The sequence below is a fragment of the Prunus avium genome, chromosome 6, assembly GCF_965620075.1.
Source record: "Prunus avium chromosome 6, drPruAviu1.hap1.1, whole genome shotgun sequence".
In the NCBI taxonomy this organism is placed as follows: domain Eukaryota; kingdom Viridiplantae; phylum Streptophyta; class Magnoliopsida; order Rosales; family Rosaceae; genus Prunus; species Prunus avium.
Genome location: NC_142289.1, coordinates 37,431,551 through 37,453,750, shown reverse-complemented (window position 1 = coordinate 37,453,750; position 22,200 = coordinate 37,431,551). Strand labels below are relative to the sequence as shown.

Sequence of the window (22,200 nt, the reverse complement as noted above, 5' to 3'; positions counted from 1 at the left end):
TTAATTTAAAATTTTAATTAGAACAAAGCTTACAGCATGAACAAGTATCTCTCTCTGCACCCACCAATGTTATTAAATAATCTAAGAATTAGTGGTTTTGTGTATGTTTTTAATGTGGTAACGGCTACATGACGTGTGTTGTCCCACTTGAGCTTGGTGGATATGGAATTTTGGATCTTTGACTCGATGATCACATGGCATTATTGAAATCTCCGGCCTTCTCTTGTCAGCATTGAAATCTCCAAAACCAAATCTTACTACTCTAATAATAATACACAATTATCCAAATTACAAAACTGAAATAAATAAATAAATAAAAAATAGCAAGGCTTTCTTGTTAAATATATGACATGTTAAGAATTTAATACTATACACTATACTTCATCACTTGGTAGTATAACAATGTAACATGTCATATCTCTTGGCATAAGTAAGTTCTCTTGCAAATCGATCAATGCCAAGTAATTTACGTCGTATTAAGAATTAACAAACGTTGATCGAATAGAACTCACTAAAAACCTAACGCTACTCATCAATGGTTGAAAATTATTCCCGTCAAACCTAAACTATAAATAGTTTGACAAACAAACAAATGAACTATGATAAAGTTCGACAAATGCTTCCGGTTAATAAAATTTACTTCTTTTCAATAAGGTATATGAAATTCCATGCTATCGTTGCTCCCCACTACCGGCTCCTCTAATACGGTGTCGTTTTCAGGACTTCCCCACTACCAAAAGTCCCTTATAACCGTTGTAAAGCCCTCTCAGTCTAATATTCCTTTCAAACCGACCCACGCGCCCATTCTCCAACCGTTTAAACCCCACTCTCTCTCTCTCTTCTGAACCTCCAAGAACACCACATGTTCTCCCTCACAAACTTCAAGCTCTCTGCTTTTGCAAACAAAAACAAAATCCCACTTCTTTTCACTCAACACCAATCGAATTCTCCACAGCCATGGCTCCAAGAAAGCTTCTTGTTTTCTGGGTCGTCTTCATGAGCCTCTTCTTCTTCTTCACAGACCCGCCTTTTGCCTCCGCAGAAAACGTGAACTTTGATTTCCCCTGCTTCAATTTCCGAAACCTCACCTTCCTCGGCGATTCCCACATCCGAAACGGCGTGGTAGGCCTCACTCGTGAGCTCACCGTGCCGTCCTCAAGCGCCGGAACTGTAATCTACAACAACCCAATTAAGTTCTTCGACCCTGAAGCCAATATCACAGCTTCCTTCTCCACAAGGTTTTCTTTCTCCATCACCAATGTCAATCCGACCTCGTATGGAGACGGCATGTCGTTTTTCCTCTCACCTAATAACAGGATACTTGGCAGCCCAGGAGGTTATCTGGGTCTTGTTAATTCCTCCCAATTAACCAAGAACAAGTTCGTGGCCATTGAATTTGATACCAGGCTCGATTTGCATTTCAAAGACCCCAACGATAACCATGTTGGTTTGGACATCGAGAGCCTCACTTCAATAAAGACCGCAGATCCAATCTTGCAAGATGTTGAATTCAAAAGTGGGAATTCTATTACAGCTTGGATTGATTACAAGAATGACCAAGAAAGGCTCAAAGTGTATTTGAGTTATTCGAGTTTCAAGCCCGGAAAACCGGCTTTAAGTGTGGATATTGACCTCTCTGAGTATCTAAAGGAGGTTATGTATGTGGGTTTTTCGGCTTCGACTGAGGGGAGTACTGAGGTTCATCTGATTGAGAATTGGAGCTTTCATACATTTGGGTTTGTTCCTACAAGACCAAGATTGCAGCCTCACAATGTGTCTGATACAGATGTGGTGGTGAGTCCGAGGATTCCGGTATCTGGTTCCACCAATAAGCACCACAAGAGGCTTGGTTTAGGCCTTGGGATTGCTGGGCCGGCCTTCTTTTGTGTCGCTCTGGTGGTTTTTGGTTATGTTTCTGTGAGCAAATGGATGAACATGAGAAGACAGAAAAGCTTCAAAGCAGAGGTTATAGCAGGGCCAAGAGAGTTCGGTTACAAAGAGCTCAAGTCAGCCACAGGAGGGTTTCATTCTAGTAGGATTATTGGTCATGGAGCATTTGGAACTGTGTACAAAGCCTTTTTTGTCTCTTCGGGGACTATTTCTGCAGTGAAAAGATCCAAGCATTCCCATGAAGGTAAAACTGAGTTCCTTTCTGAGTTGTCTATTATTGCTGGTTTGAGGCATAAGAATTTGGTTCAACTCCAAGGTTGGTCTGTTGAGAAGGGTGAATTGCTTCTTGTTTATGATTTCATGCCTAATGGGAGCCTTGAAAAGGTGCTTTACCAAGAATCTGGACAAGGTACCTTATTGGATTGGTACCATAGACTAAATGTTGCAGTTGGTTTGGCATCTGTTTTAACATATCTGCATCAAGAATGTGAACAGCAAGTTATTCACAGAGACATAAAGACTGGAAATGTGTTGCTCGATGGGAATTTTAATGCGAGACTTGGTGATTTTGGATTGGCAAAGCTCATGGATCATGATAAGAGCCCTGTTTCTACGCTAACGGCTGGAACAATGGGATACCTTGCGCCTGAGTATCTTCAGTACGGGAAGGCAACTGAGAAGACTGATGTTTTTAGCTGTGGTGTGGTCATCCTTGAAGTGGCTTGTGGGAGGAGACCAATAGAGAGAGAACCAGGCAGTCTCAAAATGGTGAATTTGGTGGATTGGGTTTGGGGACTGCACTCGGAAGGAAGGATTATCGAAGCAGCTGACAAGAGGTTGAATGGGGAGTTTAAAGTGGAAGAAATGAGGAAGCTGTTACTTGTGGGTTTAAGTTGTGCTAATCCAGATAGTGCAGAGAGGCCTACAATGAGGAGAGTTTTACAAATCCTGAGTAATGAGGCAGAACTTCTAGGCGTGCCAAGGGTGAAACCAAGTCTCAGTTTTTCTAGTGGATTGCCTTTGTCTATTGATGACATTGTTTCAGATTGTGAAGAATGCAGCAGCCCCACCAGCTCTATGTGTGAGATCATTATTAACTGAAATAGGTTTCATGGTTTATTAGGCAATATATGCAGATTGCGTAGTTTATAGATAGATGAATTCTTTTGTTCTTTACTTTTTACCACTGCCTTTTTTATCCTGTAATTTGAAGATTAGAGACTGTAGAGTTCACTGGCCTGAGTTCAAACCTATCTATTGAATTGTGTGGTCTCTGCTTTATCAGGACAAAAGAAGCTTGCTTGAATATTTCATTTGTAATGACTCGTTCAAGTAACATCTCTTGTAATCGATTTTCTTTGTAGTGACAATGAAAGATTTGTAACTGGTTTAAGAGTTGAATGTACACAGAAATGATTTCTATACTATTCAATCTTATTAGTTTTATGACTTTTTGTTTTTTTGGGTAGTGTGTTCTGTAACTTGCTTATAGCTCTGGGGGGGGTACATCTCTTCACTTTGGTTTGACACTGGCATTAGTTGCAAGAATTATTTGGATAATACCTGAGAAACCCTGAAAATCTTTGGATTACATTGCTTTCTTCCCCTCATTTTAGGTAGAACTTTCGGATAATGGCCTAAGAATCTATGTGTAAAGCGGCTTTCAAGAAAAGGGGAAACAAATTCTAACCCCTTTTAACTCCTATCAATCCCTGTTATAAAGTAAATTCAAACTGGTACAGAAGCATAGAAGTAAAAAGTTTGGATGAGTTCTTATGAGAATTCTAGTCTAAATCAGCACAATAATTAGAAACTGACAGAATCCTAATTCAAACCAAAGCAGAACACACTAAAGAGATATTGCCAAACTCTAGGTGACAGGGCTTGTAGTAGCAATGTTGAATCAAAACTCTGCAATATTATACTTCTCCAATGGAATTGAATTGTGCCACCAAGCATGGAGCTCCACATTATTTCACTGAATTCTCATAATAGCCTTTTCTGTGATCTCCCTCTCCGATCCTGGTTTCTGCTGGTGCTCCGATCTTTCCTTGCAAAACGTTACAGGCTTTTCATGTTCCCTTCACATAGAGGATAAGCCAGGAGTATGGCACTTTTAAGTCCCTCACAATCCAGCAGATAATTCTTGTATCATTCTTCTACACACTGTAGGTCATGAAAACCAAAAAGAAAATATGTGCCGATTTCAAGGCAGTCACAGTTTACAACATAAACAAAGGTTTTCTGCGGAACATTTCAATGTTGGTGCACAAAATGGATGACAATATCTGTACTACGTACTAGTAGAAACCAAAAGATTATTAGCAAAATGCATAGCCAATTGATGGACTGTGCTTCACTATGAAAATAATGTAAACTGACCTTATTTGAGCAAGAGCTGAAAAATAATTCAAAAAATTTAAAAGAAAGGGCTTGCTTTCTTTGATTCCTTTTTCTACACATGCAAAGTGAGAAGGGATATATACTTTTTGAAGTACTTTGGAAATATTTTACAAAGAAATGGTTCAACACCAAAGAGCCTGCAGAGAGAGAAAATGACATGTCCTTTTTTTTTTTTTTTTTATTTAAATTTTTTATAGAAAGAGAATTCATTCATAGAACCAAATTCGTACAAAGAGCGACATGATACAGTGGCCTCATTAAAATCTTCCTAGGACAACCTCATGGGACAAATCAGGGGAGGAAAGAGTATCACATATGTCATGAACTAATAAGAGAGTACAATTCAGGTCACTTTGAACCATTACAATAAAATAACAAATCAAAAACGAAAACTAACACAAAGACCTCTGACGAGAACCGCAACTAGAGACCAACATAGTAGACCCACATGAGAGGAGTAAATCCGCAAGAGAGGACCGCAGAACATCACAACTTTCAAAAGAAGCCTTCTATGAGCAAAATCATAGTCCTTTGACACCCACACAAACTGCAAGGCATACCATAGCAGAAACTAGGAGAGAACACGGAAATGACCCCTGAGAAGCATTCCAATTCAACTCAAAACCTGACAAAGAAATCCTATTATGACCAAGCATAGTTCTTCGGTTGAAACAGAGACAAAACATCAACCACCAGGTATCACAACTCTCCCTAGGAGAGACACAATCCAACGTCACTACTGTCGTCGCCGCCGAGACGAAGACAACACCAGTCACCTAGAACACTGCAAAAACAACCAAACAAAACAAATAGACCTAGATCCAAACATATCTAAACTATCTGGGGAGGGGAATGGGAGGAGAAGAGGGGATAAGAGGAAGGGAAAAGATGGGAGAAAAAGAAGGGGAGATGAGGAGAAGAAGGGGAAGATGGACGGAGGGGCAGTGGCCACCTCCCCCTTAGCTTCCTTCCAATTAGTTATCAGCAAGGAGAAAGGGGACCAGGGTGCTGCTAGGGTTTTTTTTTTTTTTCCTCTCTCTCTCTCTTATTCTGCGGTAAAATGACCTGTCCTTGTAAGCTGCAATTTTCTACTTGACAGAAAGTAAATAAGAGATCAATGCAACTTGAAAAGTATTAATTGGTACAAAATTGACACATCCTTGCTTCAATTGGTGACAACTGCTACCTCTTTCTTCTGTTTACCTTTAAAGGAAAACTTATACAGAATCATATGCATAAAATTATTTTTACAGATCCACAAGAAGAAAGAAATTTTTAGTTTGCATTCAAATTAACACATATCATGTTGATGAGAAGACCTTGCATATGTGTTAGGTAGATGCAGATCAGACGGTGCTGGTAACATCACAGATGTGGGAATGCAAGAGATGATGACAGAAGAACAGAGAGCACACTCCCAACAGTGGCAAAGATCTCTTTGGCCAATGGCGGGTTGTGCTCTCTCTCTTCTGTCAACATAATCTCTCAGCTCTTTCACATTCACATCCATCCACCCTCAATGCCACAAGGCATGCATTCATCCCTGCCAGTGGAAAAACCATGAATTTGGATAATGCAAACAAAAATCAATCATAAAAACTTGCCTTTTGACCCAAGAAGTATTACATATATGATCTTGATGTTTTTTTTTTTATCAACATATCCCTCACTAATATGAAAGTTTTATCAAAACAACAGAGTTGCATATATATATAGAGAGAGAGAGAGATGAAAAACAAGAAAGTTAAGAGAAGGCTCAAAGAAAACCACCACTTTCTTTCTTTCTTCTCCTTTCCATGACAAATTAAGAGGAAGTAAAACTACCAAAAAATAACTGTTGAGAAACAAGGACTAATGAAGCAGAACAAATACGTATAAGCTAAAAACTCATCTGCAAAGACTACTTTGAGTCTCAGTGAGAGTGAGAGATACGTATAAGCTAAAAACTCTACCACAATGGAACAGTTACTGATGGATACCTCCTCTTATAGGGACCTTTAACTCCTCTTATAGGGACCTTTTGCCACTTGCTGTAACCGGTGACTTTTGAACTTTGACCGGCTAGTGAGGTTAAAATGGTCCTTTGAACACATTTATTTATGCCTCTGTTGTAATTTTAGCAGTTTCTTTCTACAAATTTGGATTAAAACCTGATTAAAACCCTTCACTATCACAGACTCACAGTTATTATTAATGTGACCAAGAATTATTCAAAATGTGTATTTAATTAAGCAGCAGAAAATGACGTCGATAAAGAACCGTGTAAGCAACCTCTGTAAACCAAAAATGGTGTCAGACCAAAAAAAAAAAAAACCATAAATGGTGAGGAGGATGTTGACCGGCTATTCAGGTCAGGTGGATCCAATTTAATTCTCTCACCTTACCAATACAATGCAATAACCACGCGTGATGCAAGAGAGGGGCATGGTTTTCGTGACTGTGGAGAATATCTTGACCGTTGAATGATGACACGTGGAGGACATGCAGGGTGGTTAGGTTGGTGATTTGGTATATGGCTAGTGGCTTGGCTTGATGACTCTCTGATGGAAAAATTCTGCATATTGCAGAATTCTGCATTCATGTTTGAGTTATTATCATTTCATTTTCTTTGAATTTACAGTTACTTGTTTGAAGATGATAAATAAACAAAAAAAAATAAAGAAATTAAAAGCATTGTAAAATTGTATTGTAATTTCTTCTAAGGGTTAAAAACGTTGAACATTAAACCTTGTGTACAGCTTCTGATAAAAACCCTAAAGACTGATAATTTTCCAAAGCTTTTATACAAAGGCTTCAAGCCAAGCTGAGATGCAAAAAATAACAGCAATGAAAATCAAATCACTCATACATATAATTACTTGGCTTTAAAAACAAAAGCCATTTTAGTACGTATAATTACATTTGTTTTCTTCCTAATGTCAAATTCCTAACAGTATACAAAAATCTCAATAGGTAGAATCTGTATAAATTTGTTTGAGTAATTGAGTCAGCAAAACACAAAAGCAGGATTCACTTCATTTTTTTCACCGAAGCTCTCACGTTCTAGGCTCTCCATTGCTGCCTCAGATTCAATCAATTTATTTTTCCGTTTAGTACCAACCGCGTCTGCCTGATCCGCAAACAAGATCTTTGAGCTGGGTGAACTGCAAATGTCTTTGTAAGTTTCATAATTAGCAGCTTGGGTATTTCCACCTTCCAAAAGTCCAGCTAGAGGATGCAAAACTGAGACCGGACCATCATTTCTCTCTAAAGTTTCCTTCAAAATAAGAAATTCAGAGACAAATTTTTCCTTGTTAAACTGAACGAATACTGCAGTTTCATCCAAGTGGTAGATAGACGTGATAGATGTCGGGCCAAAGACTTTTGAGATGCATTCTCGTATGTCCCGTGCCTTGAGTTTTGATGGGAATCCCCAGATTAAAGCAATGTTCTCAAACAAAATCTCTGGGTACCTCTTTTTGTGGTTAGTATACCCCAAAGATACTGCATTCTTCTTACCACTGGTTAAATCAATAATGTCTCTATTACTCCAACTAAGGTATAGAAGGTTGATGTGCTTCTGCAGCTTCTCATTGTGGGCCAAATGTTCAGACGGCAAAAACGACTGAAAATCAATCCCTAGATGACTGCATGTCTGAGCAAACACACAGCCTGTCATAAAAGCATCATATCCCGCTTCATGTTTGGCTCCAGAATTCCAGTTGGAGGACCTGCAAATAGATAATTTTGATAAGACTGACTTATTTCTAAGGTGCCTCCTCTGCTTTTCCTTTTCTTTGTATATTAAACAGGCAGGACTATTCATTATTTTGATTATCTTTCTCAATATTTACTGGTTATGCTATGAGAGAGATCAAAATGTTCACCTTCATCTTTTATGTTTCCTTTCGAAATGTGGCAATAAAAACTATTGAGACCCACCAAATAAATGAGGCACTTCTAAGTTATTATTACGGGCAGATAATGGAAGAAGCAAACCTCAAATCATCCACTTGAACTTCAACTTTAACACACGATTGGAATGCCAGATCAGTGCTTTTCTTCCCAAGAGCAATTTGTGGGCATAACATGGCAAATGCTGACGAAAGTGATGTTTGGGACTTCTTCATCCGTTGCTGAAGCACATGATTAGCATTCAAGAGCATTTTGGTGTCAATGACGTATGGAAAGCACTTGTTAACAGAAGAGACAAACTCTTCAGCAGTAGAAGGAAGAGGACCTACAAATTTGCTGTATATATGTGCAATATCTGTATGACAGCAAGAAGACATCTTAGCGATGTACAGAATCAAATTAAACTGTTTATGAAACTAGCACAGATATTTATACCAAGAAAACAATTGTGACCAACAATCAATTTCTGTTCTGATGAAAGAAGGTCAATAACGTGACGAAACCCAACTGCAGCTTGAACCTTCACCTCTGCCTGTCTACAATGCTCATCCTTCACCTCTTTCTGCAAAAGGTTTGCATACAGAAAATTTTAAAATTCACATGATAACAAGCCCAGACATGTCCTTTTGTGATATTTTCTGTTCTCCCTATTGCACTTTCAGCACAAACATGCTCCCATATAAGTATTTTGAAAAAAAGAATGTATACATAAATGCCAAATCTATCCCTTGAGAGTAATTTTAATGAACATTGTCATTTGTTTTGAACCACCAAGACCTCTCTTTAAAAAGAAGAAGGAAAAAAACTGAAATTCTAATAACTGAAAGTCTGAAAACTATTTGACAAAGTAAACATGCTAAGTAATCTTTCACATTTTGGAAATTTACCGCAGATCTACCTGGAGGAAACAAATTACTTACCATAAGTAACTGTCTGTCATCCTTGGAATCTGTACGCACAACTAGTTGCTGCTGACAGGTCTTTTCACCATTTATCTGAACATAAGCAAGATCTTGGAAATGCCTTCTGATGACCTGCATGATTTCATTTTAATATTCAGCTCAATAAAACCATGATTGAGAAGAAACCATGTTATTTACATCCACATAGAATCCATCTCAGCATAATCACAAAAAGTACAAGAAAATCTTGGAACAACAAAATTGGAAACCAGGTTTCCTCAAATGAATAAAACTTCCTTTGAGTAAGTTCGACTCATTTGAGGAAATTACCCAAGAATGTCTAGGAATGATGTTCTGGACCACATATCCAAGATTAATTTGTCACGAATAACAATCTAATGGTAGAAGATTAAAATGCAAAAAAAATTACCAATTGAATCAACCTAAGCTGACGAGAAGTGAATCCACTCAGACTAAGAGCAGGACGCATCTTAAAGAAAATGGTTCGTAACTGTTGTTGGGAGTCATTTGAGTTTCCCTGAAATTGGAGTTCTCCATTACCATTTCTCAACAACCCATCACGCCATTCAGTGAATATGTTCTTCATCCGTTCAGTGAAGAGAGTGTCAGCCATCTTGACCACTGGCATGTGCACAGGTTCTTTCGAGTTTGACCATTTAGCCAATAATTCATCCTCATATGCCAAACTCAAATGTCTTAGTGCCTCAATTTCCTGTCCTTTGGATAAATAAGATATTCCTGATATTGTACAACAGTCCTATTTTACAAACTGAGAGCATCTTTAAAAAAAACTAGATGAAATATGAGCCACACCTGATAAAAATTCTTAAATCATTACTTCATATAACAATAAAACAACTGCACTACCTTCATGTATGCAGATATTGAAATCGAACTGGTATTTAGCTAAGAAATCAATTGATGTAGTCTGGCATAGGAACTCATAAGCGGGGTTTGTGGCCGAAATCTCTTGACGCGGAAAAATATAGAAATTGTGCCTGCCAGAGTATAGATATTGTTAAACAATAAAAACAAAATAAAAGATTTACAATGGGGCAGGTTCGTTACACAAAATCATTTTATCTCAGATGAATGTGCTTTTGCATCTGCTTCAAACTACACAAAACAAAGCTTAACATCCACACAACTAAAGGTTCTGATACAACAAACATATGTATAAACCAGGAATGTAAGCAATTTCAGTCAAACCAATCTCAAATTTTCTTCTTTTTTTGTAATTTAAATTTACCTGCATTTAAAAAAAAAATTCAAAAATTGAGCTTTTCACTCCAAACACCAGAGAAAAACACTCAAAATCAAAATTGTGTCCTCCCCCAGCAATTTCTCAGCAAACTAGTGAAAAGTCAATGTGCCATTAACAAGAAACTCATGTACTATCCCTAAATTTCTGTTCTTTTCTTACTTCCCCATTTTCTAGGCAGCCAAACAGAGGACAAACTAACAACTAAAAAGAAAGATAAATGGCTTAGAACCAAAAAAAAAAGAAAGAAAGAACAATGGCACGTACGGATGAGCAATGAAGGACTGCTTGGAAGAGTCCCATCGAAAGGGGCAAACGCCGAACTGAAGCACAGCGAACTTCTCGGCCGAGTCCTTGACCTTTAGGTAGCAGACGTCGGCTCGGTCGAACTCCAGCGAGTCGCGCCACGGCGCGCTGGTGATGCCGGTCATCTCGAGATCGATGGCCACGAAGTCGGCGGCGGCGACATGGCGGCGCAGCTCGGCTAGAGCCGGCTCGAAGTTCGACTTCGTTACGTTTTTCAGAGGAAAGGTCGATGAAGATTGTACGGACGATGAGGAGTTGGATAGGGCACGTGACAGCGCACGTGATAGAGCCTTCACGGGGCGGTGAGTGTTCATTGTGTGAGCATTGTCTGAGTTTTCGGCCTTCGGGATTTACGCAGAGAAAGAGTATACAACCCAAGGTTGAAGATGAAGAGGCTAAACGGCGTCGTGGGGTGGGGTAGGCCCAACTAGGATGCTATAGAACGAGGCCCAACTTCCTAATGGAAGTTTGGGCTCAAGAGAGAAGGGCAAATTGAAACCTTGTTAAGGATAAAGTACTAACGCATGAATGTTTATGATCCTTATATATATAGTGGATTTAGGAACATACTAGTTTGTACAATGCTCTATTCAAGACTTCAATTTGCACATTTTGTCACATAAGGTAACAAAGTGTATTTGTGGAACATTAAGGTAACAAAGGATTTAAGGTACATACGAGTTCTCTAGGCGCATGTTGAATGTTGTTGGTGGAGCCACTCTTATACCAAGAGTGGCCTTGGCCCTTCCACATTTCAAACTAGAGGACTAGTTTTTAGGTAAAAGATACATAATGAGGGCACATCAAAGATCCTGGTTTGTGGGTCTCTTATCGGGTTGAGGGCTACATGAGTGTTAGAAAATACTAGTTTGAATGAGCTAACAAAAAATACCACACCTTGAACGCCATTAACGATAGGCGAAAAGCAGAGATCCGGTCGGGTGTGTTCGAGGGTGGGTCGAGGGCTTAACTAAGCTAATGTACCACTTTTCTGTATGGTTTCTCACAAACGACGCTAAATGTTAAATGGTGAATTCTTAATGGTAGGACTAGGTGGCCACGATCAATGGTTGACCTTTGGTAGTCTAATAGTGCCACGTGTCATGGTCATATTGGGTAGACTAGGCTGGGTCATTTCCTTCTGTGAATATAGATGAGGAAGAAATTATGAAGTTTGATACCTGGGTTGACGGAAAGTGGCGTAGGGATAGGCTTGAAAATGAGGAAAACCGATGGGCGATGGCCAAATCTTATTGGATTCGACCTGTCTTCTACAATGGGTGTATGGAGAAAAGCATGCTAGAGAGAAGACATGCTCGATGAGGCGAAGATACTGCAATCGGAACCGTCGTTAACGGTAGGCGAAGGGTGGAGATTTGAATGGGTCGGTTGGCGGCTCTCTAACAGGGTAGAATGCTGCAGGCGTGTTGAAAAAAATTGGTTTCACTAAGCTAATGTACCACATTTCTATGTGTTTTCCACAAATGATGCCAAATGTTAAACCGTGAATTCTCAGTGGTCAGACTAGGTGGCCACGGTCAGTGGTTGACCTTTGGTAGTGCGATAATGTCACGCATCACGATTGTATTCAGTAGACCCGGCTTGGTCTTTTCCTTATGTCAAGATAGATCATGAAGAGATGATGAAGTTTGATACCTGGGTCAACAAAAAGTGGCATAGAGATGGGCTTGAAAATGAGAAAATCAATGGAGGGTGGCCGAATCTTATTGGGTTTAATCTATCTTCTACAGTGGGTGTATGGAGAAACGCACACTAGAAAGCTGACGGGCTCGATGAGGTGAAGATATTACAACCGAAACTGCTGCTAACGGTAGGCGAAAGGTGGAGATTCAGCTGAGACAGTTCTCATGTCTCTAACCGGATCGAGGGATGTAAGTGTGTCAAAAAAGAAAGATTTCACTAATTTAACAAAAAAAAAGTCACACCTTGAATGTCTCTAACGGTGGGCGAAAGAAGGTGATTCGGCCAAGTCTGTTCTTCAGGTGGTTCGTTGGCATACCTAAGCTAACATACCATTATTCTATGTGGTTTCCCACAAATGGCACTAAATGTTAAACGTAATTCTATAATATTGTACTTCTAAACAATTCAAATCTATATTTAAAAGGGCGCATGACACAATCTGCATCTCCTTGAATGTTTTCTAAGTTGCTTTTAACACGAATATTTGCACTCCAAGTCACTATTGAAGATGATATCTTTTAGCCTAGTGGCCTTTTGACTGGTGGAAGTCGCAAGTAAGTCGATGTTATTTTTTCCTCCTTAGTTCAAATTGGTCTAGCCATGCACGTAAATTCTCAGTGGTCAGACTATGTAGCCACAATAGGTGGTTGGCTTTTGGTAGTGCAAAAGTGCCACGTGTCATAGTCGTATTGGGTAGACTGGCCTTGGTCATTTCCTTATGTCAACATAGATCATAACGAGAATGAAGTTTGATACCTGGGTTGACGAAAAGTGACATAGGGATGGGCTTGAAAACGAGGAAAACTGATGAGGTTGGCAAATATTATTGGGTTTAATCCGTCTTCTAAAGTGGGTGTATGGGGAAAAGCAGGCAAGTGAGACAAAGAAATTGCAACCGGAACCGCCGCTATCGGTGGGCTAAAGGTGGAGATTCGGTTGGGACGGTTCGCGAGTTTCTAACTGATTCGAGGGTTGTTGGTGTGTCGACAAAGGCCGGTTTCACTAAGCTAACAAAAAAAACCACACATAACGATGGGTGAATAAGTTGATCCAAGCCTACAGTAGGACTCGAATGAGATAGTTGTCTGGGTTCAAGCCATGTTTTATACACTCATCCAATAATTGGACAAGATTTTCCATAGAGAAAAAGAAGAGGAGTGAGATTCTCAGCGTGCGTGGGGTTCGAAAGAATTCCTCTAGATAAACTCTTAACAAAACCCAATGGTAAAACATCTAGGAACAAGTAAATGAAACAAACAGTAGAAATAAGAAGCTAGAAGAAATAAACAAAATGAGGAAGAAAAGAGAAGAGAATAAAGAAACACCTAGAGTGGATTGAGAGACAGCCTGATGGACTAGTTGAGAGAAAACATGATTAGCTGAGAGAAAACATAACAAACCTGAGAGGAAGCTGAGACAATCAAGACATCACGTGACTAAGATAAGGTATGGTTTCCCACAGACGATGCCAAATTTTAAATCGTGAATTCTTAGTGATCGAACAAGGTGGCCACGGTCACCTCGTGTCATAGTCATATTGGGTAGACTGGCCTTGGTCATTTCCTTATGTCAACATACATTATGAAGAGAGGATGAAGTTTGATACCTAGGTCGACATAAAGTGGCCTAGAGCTGAGCTTGAAAACGAGGAAAACGGATGGGGTGACTGAATATTATTAAGATTGATTCGTCTTCTACACTGGGTGTATGAGAAAATTAGGCTAGAAAGACAATGGGGTCGATGAGACGAAGAAATTTGCATTTAGAATCGCCGTTAACGGTGGGCAAAAGGTGGAGATCCAACTGGGTCGATTCGTGGGTCTCTAACCAAGTCGAGGGTTGCATGAACGTCGGAAAAGACTACTTTCACCAAACTAAAAAAAAATTACCACATCTTGAACATTGCTAATAGTGGGGGGAAACCGGAGCGGATGAAGTTTGATACTTGGGTCGACAGAAAGTGGCGTAGGGCAAGTTTGAAAACGATGAAAACCGATGTGTGTGGCTGAATTTTATTCGATTCAATCCATCTTATGCAATGAGTGTATAGAGAAAAACATGTTAGAGTGACAATGGGCTCCAAGAAATGAAAAAATTACAATAGGAATCGCCCTTAATGGTAGGTGAAAGACAGAGATTCAACGAGGACAGTTCACGGGTTTCTAACAAGCTTACAACAAAGACCAAAAAAAAAAAACACACCTTTAATGCCGCTAACGGTGGGTATAACTGTGGGGGAAAAGTAGAGATCCGTTTAGGTCTTTTTGCAGGTGGGTCGAGGATGTACCTAAGCTAACATACCACATTTCTATGTGGTTTCCCCTAGACGATGCCAAATGTTAAATCGTGAATTCTCAATGGTCGGACTCGGTGGCCATGGTCGATGGTTGACCTTTAGTAGTCAGATAGTGTCACATGCCATGCTCATATTGGGTAAAATTGGTTTGGTTATTTCCTTATGTCAACATAGATCATGAAGAGAGGATGAAGTTCGATATCTGGGTAGACGGAAATTGGCATAGAGATGGGCTTAAAAACGAAATCGATAAGGGATAGCCAAATCTTATTGAGTTTGATCCGTCTTCTACAGTGGATGTATGAAGAAAAGAAATCTAGATAGACGACAGGGTCGATAAGATGAAGAAATTGCAACCAAAACTGCCTTTAACGGTAGGCGAAAGGCAGTGATCCAGCCGGGTCGGTTTGCATATCTCTAACCGGTTTGAGGGTCGTAAGAGCGTCGGAAAAGCCTAGTTTCACTAAGCTAACACTACAAGAAAATGGGCCTTAGTTGACACTTTATAGCCGACGCTTTTTGCAAAACCATCACCTATTCTATGAAGCTTTGACGCTTTTTAAAAAGCGTCAACTACATAGTAGGTTTTCATGACGTTTTACAAGAAACGTCAACTATATATCACTTTCCTTGATATTTAATAAAAAACGTCAACTCTACATCACTTTTTCTTGACATTTTATATATATATAAAAACGTCAATTAAAACCCTTGTATACTTCACACTTTCTAAAATCACCATTAGAAAAAAGAGAAAAAGAGAGATAAAAAAAAAAAAAAAAAAAAGGCTGACACTTTATAAACAAGTTGGTCTCAAACCCAAAAAAAAAAAAAAAACAGTTGGATTAAGTTAAAGCAGAGGAAACGCTATAAGAGCAATTCCACCAGTTGCCCATAGCCATGGCAAGGGGGGAGGCTAAGGCAGCCACTATTCACATGAATAGTGGCTGCCCTTGCAAAAAGTAATGTTAGTTTCCACCAGTTGCCCTAGTTTAAGGCAAACACTATTCATTTTTTTGTTTTTTTCACATTTTTGTTTACCTAAACAATTAATTTGGACAATATTTTTTTAAAAGATTTTTGGTGTGGGAAGTGAAAAATATGACTAAGTATTTATTTTTAAAAAATCTGAATTTTTTTCGAATTTTTTAAAATTTTTTTGTTGCTGACGTCATCGCTGACGTCAGCCCCCTAGTTTTGGATCTGGGGCTGAACCTGCCCTCGGGCCAGCCCTTCTTCGTGGCCCCCACATGAAACTCGGGCCAGCCTTAGCTGCTGGAGCCCATTTTTCTCCCAAAACCCCCCCAGCCCGAGTCCAGCCTTAGCTGCTGGACTTGCTCTAAGAGAAAAAGAAAAAGAAGCTGTTGTGGCGGGCACTAAAAATAAAAGCGGGATCTGATTTTTCACGAGTGAAACCCCAATTTTTCAAAAGCTCTCTCTCTTTCTGACTCTAACTCTCGCTCTCTCACTTTCATTTTCATTATCGCTCTATTTCTCTCCTCTCGTTCCTTCTCACTCTCACTATTTCTCTCTTAGCTTTCGCTCTATCTTTCTCACTCTTGCTCTGTCTCTCTTTCTCTATCGCTGTGGCTAGCTCGTGCTCTCTCAGTGGCTTGCTCACCCCTCGCGCAGTCTCTCTTCCTCCATTGTAAGCCCTAATTATGTTTTTTGTAATATCTATGTTCCATTTATATAGAAATTGGGGAAGTTTCTGAAAAAAGAATTTCTAGGTCTTTTTCTAGGAGTATGATTTGTTTTTTAGGTTTAATTTTTAAATTTTTATGGATTTTAAGTTGAAGAGTGTGGTAATGGTGATGCTTATTATTCTTTTGAACCCTGGAAACCCATAAAACGCCATGGAAAGCAAAAGGAATTACCCCTTGTTGTGGTTGATGGCTGGGCAAGAGTGCCCAGCAACGGCTCGTTGAAATGTCTAAATGAAGAAAGCATGGCAGCACTTGCTTCTTGTTTGTTTTTGTTTTTGGACCTGGCCAAAACGACAGGTCACTTAACTTCTATTTTTATATTTTGTCATCATGGCCTCTTGGACCAGGTTTGAGAAAACAAAAAACCCAATACAGATCTCTTTCCCAGCCTGATATTAACAACCCCACCCAATTAAACTTTTCTTTATTTAATTTAAAATACATTTAAATTTTCAGTAATCACATTAACTTCTTAATTTTGTTTATTTGGACTATATCTCCGTATTATTTTTTGGTTGGAGTTTTTCTTCCTATCATTTTTTTTAATGTTCAAGTATATCTCCCTATCATTGAAACCAAACCAGAGTAGTATTTAACTTCACACAAATGAAAATAGTTTTCTTTTTAAGTTTTCCAATTTCACTGTAATATGCATATAACAGTCTAATAAACATGTTCTTCTTCCATTTATTTGCCCTACAAGTTCCAGCTTATGACAAAAAAGAGTATAAAAGGCTCTTGAAACAACTGAACCGACGAAGGTCAGTGTCAGGGAAATTACGGGCTTCATATCGAAAGCAGCACATAGGTTCGTTTTCTTTAAGATGCATTTGTTTTCCTATGCGTACAACTGATCATTTTTCTTCTTTTTTTTGGGGTACATATGGGGTATGCTGAATATGAACTTTTTTGTGGTTGCTGATTCTCTTATATTTAGGAAGTCTAGGATTTTGTATGCTCCACTGCGTGTATACATGTTAAATGAACTGAATTGGGCATTGGGTATATAATGTGGTCTGATCCTTTCCTTTAGATTCATATTTTATATTGTTTACATATTAATACCATAAGTACAAGGATTTAGATGCTTCATACACTATTATGCATATTTAGATTTATAGAACTCTGATTCTTGTTGATTGGGAAGTTCTAGAGTTAGAATCCTCATGACCCTCCTTGCAACCTTTTGTGGGATGAACTGGAGCCCTATTAGATTTGGTCCCCAGAGTTGGATTGGACCCATTATGGGTCAATCCTGCTGCGTTTATGCCTTAATTATATGTACTTCTATTGCCTAGTTTAGGTTTAAATATTAATGACTAAAAAGTTCAGTAATATATTGTGCGTGCACAAAATGTAAATTGATTTATGGTGTAAGGCCTTGTTGTTTGTGTAATACCATTGCCTTTGCATACATCTGCTTTCTAGCTCATTTAATGAGGACTGCTATCTTAAAAGAGATGTAGGTCATCTGTTTTGGAGTGGGAATGTTTTCCAACATGATTTCTTTAATGACTTTTTTTATTTTATTTTTTATATTCATTTTCCATGGTTTCTTTGAAACTTATTGTTATAGATGCTTCTGTGTACAACGTACCAGTTTTGCATTCTTTGAATTTTATTGTAAGCCTTTTAGTTTTTTTTTTCTTGGTAACCTATGGATCACATTTGCCATTTAAGTTTAAATGCATAACTTTACTTGCAGGGGCGAATATGGTATCTGGACTACATTCTTAGCACTTCTTGTTCATCTCTTCTTCTTTATTCCTGGTAGGTTCTCTTTTGATTCCTTGTTTTGAGTGTATAGATAAAGCTATAAACATGTAGTTATTTGGTTTTCTTAAATGATAGACTTTATTGGTTTACATGATTCACTAGAAGGAGTGGGAGAATACAATTGTTTAATTGAAAACTGTAAATTCTTTCTGAGAAAGTGAGGATTCTAATTAGTAAGCACACACATTATACTAAATCAAGATAATCTGTTCTTCAGTGGGTCAATTCTTCATAATTAAACATTTAAATCTTGGCTTTTCTCTTGTGACAGGTTGGCTTTTATGCTTAATGGCCATGAGGTAAGCATATTATTTAAGTTGTTTCCAATTTCAGTTCTGAGTAAGTCTCTTCATTGTTTTTTAATTTATTTTTTTGTGAATGATTGTTATGCCGTGATCGGTTCATAATTGTATATCATTTTGTATCCTTCTAGCTTATGATTTGGTTATGTTATTGAGTTAAACTTGTGCTTTTAATTCATTTTCTATTTTGATAAGTCCATAATTTCATACACTTGCATGCCTTCTTTACTTAGTGATTTTGCTTAGTTTCTCTTTATTTTGAGTCACTTACCTATGTTTGTGTGTTTTGTAGGTTAAGATAGCAAGAGATAACATTTGATGCAATCCATGCATGTTAAGGGCTGATTGGCATATGAGGAATATGAGCTTAAAGACAAACACATTTTGGCTACAACCCCTTTCCAGCCCAATTTCGTAGGTCAACTTCTTGGCCTTGGATCAGCATTCTATGGGGCTCGAATGAGGTGAAGATCTTCATGAAACTTGTTCAATTGGGTGTCTAGTATAATATATCCAAAATTCAGCCCAATTGAACATATGTGGAGTCCTTAGCCCGTCCAACACTGAACCATGCTCAGGAGGATTTGCAGCTGCCAGCTTTGAGCCTTGTCTCCTCCTTTAAGCCATGTGCCTCACCCATGCTGCAACTGACTTTGGATCCAACATAATGAGTGAAGTGGGGAGGCATTCCAGCAATGAAATTCTAAAGGAGCAAGTTGGTACATAATGGAGTTATTATAGAGAAAGCATGTGCATGCATGTAAAGCAAAGAAATGAAATGAAGTCAATTCCAGTCTCTGTTCGGCAGCCAACTTGCAAGGCCCAAAACGCACACTTCTACTGCTCCGATGGGAATACTTTCTTCATAGAAGTTGTTCCAATGGGTGTCTAGTATAACATATCCAAATTTGAGCCCCATTGGATAAGTTTTGAAACCTCTGGCCTTCCTACACCAAGTCTGGTTCAGAAGACTCGTTTTTGTTCAACAACCAAAAGAAGACCACATGGGTTGGCAGCAAAAGGCAGCCACAATTGATCACCTTTGATCCCATGTGAAGAAAGCTTGAGGTGCAGCAAAAGAAGTATGGGATGAGATTGATTCCAACCACACTAACATAGACAAGATGAAGTGTGAGTTATGGGTTGTATTAAAAGAGGAATGGTGGTGTTGGATTTCATCATGTTGTTCCTCCCTCTTAGCCCTATAAATAGAGAAGCCTTCAAGCTTCAAAACACACCCCAAGGGGGGGAGCTCTCAAACACTTCTCTAGAGCTCCCTTCCCTTCTCTCCCTCAAATTCTCTTAGTTCCTTTCAAGTTGTCAATTGTTGTAACAAAATGATTTTACTAAATTTTCCTTCAAGTTTTCTTAGTTCACTTTACTTTTATTTGTAATGTACATTCTTTCTTAAGTATTCAAGTTTAATTAGTTTCCAAGTTTCAATTATGTTTTTTGTTCTTATTCATTATGCTTATAAGTTAATATGCTAGTTTGAATGATTGATCACCATTTAGGCTTGCATGTTAGCTATCTTGGTTTGAATTAAGAGTAGACATCATGCTTTAATTCGAATTGAACTATGGATAGGAAGAGTATGTATGGACATTCGACAACAGGGATTAGATACATACTTGGTTGTTTAAAATGTTCTTCTATGCTTAATGGGTTCCTAATGCTTAATTTTAGGTTAGACAACAAATGATCAAATTAGGGAATTAGGAACACAAGGTTTTGACCAAACACCATGGCTTAATCATACTTTAGCTAGAATCAATCCGTTAATCTAATTGAACTTGAGAACTTATTTGCTTGAGTTATTTTCTTTTCTTCCTTTCTTGTTTTATTTATTTTCTTTTTTTCATTTCTATTTTGTGTAGGGGAAATAAATTGGATCATTCAATCACCAATCCTCGTGGGATCGACCTCGCACTTACATATGCTATACTACCAAACGGCTCGTGCACTTGCGAGTATCACAAGTTGAGGATGCAGCTGAATCCATTTTGGTGCAGCTGAATCGAAGCAACATGCCGTAATAGGATGTAGGTAAGAACTTATACATCCAAGATTTTTTAAATTCAATTCCTTGTTCAATTGATGTTTGTTTTATTTTGAGAATATTGAAATCTTTCTAAATTTTGATGTTGGTGCTATGGTGCTGTGTTGCTTTGTAGAGATTTTTGTAATTGAGATTTTTGATGACTCACTGATCCACATAGGTTAATGTTTTGACAGATTGGTATGACTAGGGAGGCTCCAACCAAAGTAAGACCTGGACTTGTAATGGGCTTCACTTAGAGATGTTATGGGGGAAAGTAAAGCTTCTAAGTGACAAGTTATTTCTAAATTGAGAACTTCTTACATGTTACTAGAGATCTTAGTTCATTTTAGTACGCTTATTTTAATTGTATTCATATTGTAATTTCAATACTATTTAAGTATATAGTTGTGTTATTTTAAATTATTGTATTATGCTAGTGGATGTACAATTTCTTATTTGTTTTTTTAATGTTAAAGTCATTCTTTACAACTTTTGTTGTCAAGGAGCTGTATTTTTGTTTCTAATTTTTTTTTTTGTTAGTGTCTTGTTTCTTGACGTCTAAAATCCGTCAATAAAGAGCTTACCAATGTCAAGAAATACATAAGTTGACAGTTAGAAAGCATCAAGGATGACCATAAGTTGACGGATTTTGCAATTTTGTGACAGATTTTATCTGTCAAGTAAACTGTTTTCTTGACGGACAAAAAGCGTCAACTATGTGGGTATGCTTTTCCTGACACTAGCATTCGTGACGCTTGTTTAGCCGTCAATTAAATAGATTCTTGACACTTTTTAACCGTCACTAAAGGCAGTTTTTCTTGTAGTGTAACCAAAAAGACTACAACTTGAATTAGACCTGGCATTCGTGTCGTGTTATCAGTATTCGTGTCGTTTTCGTGTCAACCCGTTTTTTTAACGGGTTGACACGACACGACACGATAAGAAAACGGGTGAGAAATATCAAACACGAACACGACCCGCTCTAATTCGCGAATCACACGACACGACCCGTTTCACCCGTTAAGAAAATAAAATTTTTTAATAAAAATTTAAAAAACCTATATTTTTACATGCCCAAAAAATCAAAATCATTCCAACAAATCTTTCAATTTTCTTCTGAATCTCTTCTGACATGCCTTCTCAATTTTCTTCCAAATCTTTTAACAGAGCTAGCTCTCATCATATCTTGCTCTCTTGTTCTTCTAATTGGAATTGTTCCTTCTGGGCAGAGAGTACCAGACATGGTCCATCGCTGAAAATTCTCAGTGACCATACCAGGAGGAGGGTTTTGGCCTTTGGGTCTCTCAGGTGGATCCTGAAAATTCAAGTTCAAAGAGAAAAAGTTGTAAACTTCTAAAGACTTCTCCTTTACTTGCTCTGCTTAGAATTACAATTTCTAAGAACCCCATGAAAAATATGAATGAGCTCATAGAAGAGGTTAAGTTAATACCAATGGCTTCTTCCCTTTTAATAGAGGATGATCAAAAGCTGGTTGACGATGAGATAGAACACAATCTATGAGATCCCCATCTGGACTCTGCAGCAACAGCAAACAAGAACACAACACATTTTAAGTCAAAAACAGATTGAAGAAGCAACAAGAAGGAAGCAAACAAGAATGGGAATGATTGGGGAAATCTTAGGCTTAGTTTGGTATTGCTTAACTTAAAAAATAAGCAGCTTAAAAAAAAAGTTTTG

General features: G+C 38.3%; 2 protein-coding genes and 1 long non-coding RNA gene across 3 annotated transcripts; 2 read left to right on the top strand and 1 right to left on the bottom strand.

The window, feature by feature from the left end:
• Positions 1 to 692: 692 nt before the first annotated feature.
• LOC110760130 (Concanavalin A-like lectin protein kinase family protein) lies at positions 693 to 3,317 on the top strand. Its single transcript, XM_021962324.2, has one exon. It carries the CDS (start codon positions 958 to 960, stop codon positions 2,989 to 2,991), a length of 2,034 nt encoding a protein of 677 aa, XP_021818016.1. The 5' UTR covers positions 693 to 957; the 3' UTR covers positions 2,992 to 3,317.
• Positions 3,318 to 7,120: 3,803 nt separating this feature from the next.
• Positions 7,121 to 11,079, bottom strand: AHG2 (Polynucleotidyl transferase, ribonuclease H-like superfamily protein). The gene is made up of 7 exons (XM_021962398.2): positions 10,639 to 11,079; positions 9,978 to 10,108; positions 9,520 to 9,848; positions 9,108 to 9,221; positions 8,623 to 8,749; positions 8,272 to 8,542; positions 7,121 to 8,003 (listed from the first exon to the last, which is right to left on the bottom strand). Exons 1-7 carry the CDS (start codon positions 10,989 to 10,991, stop codon positions 7,280 to 7,282), a joined length of 2,049 nt encoding a protein of 682 aa, XP_021818090.2. The 5' UTR covers positions 10,992 to 11,079; the 3' UTR covers positions 7,121 to 7,279.
• Positions 11,080 to 16,041: 4,962 nt separating this feature from the next.
• On the top strand, positions 16,042 to 20,970 carry LOC110760127 (uncharacterized). Its single transcript, XR_015836658.1, has 5 exons — positions 16,042 to 16,325; positions 17,087 to 17,191; positions 18,089 to 18,153; positions 18,431 to 18,458; positions 20,697 to 20,970. It is a non-coding gene; the product is annotated as an uncharacterized LOC110760127 (long non-coding RNA).
• Positions 20,971 to 22,200: the final 1,230 nt, after the last annotated feature.

What these genes read in the sequence shown, in the direction of transcription:
- AHG2 (XM_021962398.2), bottom strand. Translation starts at nt 10,991, where the DNA reads ATGAACACTCACCGCCCCGTGAAGGCTCTATCACGTGCGCTGTCACGT. An exon ending in CAATATCTGCATACATGAAG is followed by an intron (nt 9,849 to 9,977) that starts GTAGTGCAGTTG and finishes GTACAATATCAG; the next exon opens with GAATATCTTATTTATCCAAA. An exon ending in ATGACAGACAGTTACTTATG is followed by an intron (nt 8,750 to 9,107) that starts GTAAGTAATTTG and finishes AACCTTTTGCAG; the next exon opens with AAAGAGGTGAAGGATGAGCA.
- LOC110760130 (XM_021962324.2), top strand. Translation starts at nt 958, where the DNA reads ATGGCTCCAAGAAAGCTTCTTGTTTTCTGGGTCGTCTTCATGAGCCTC.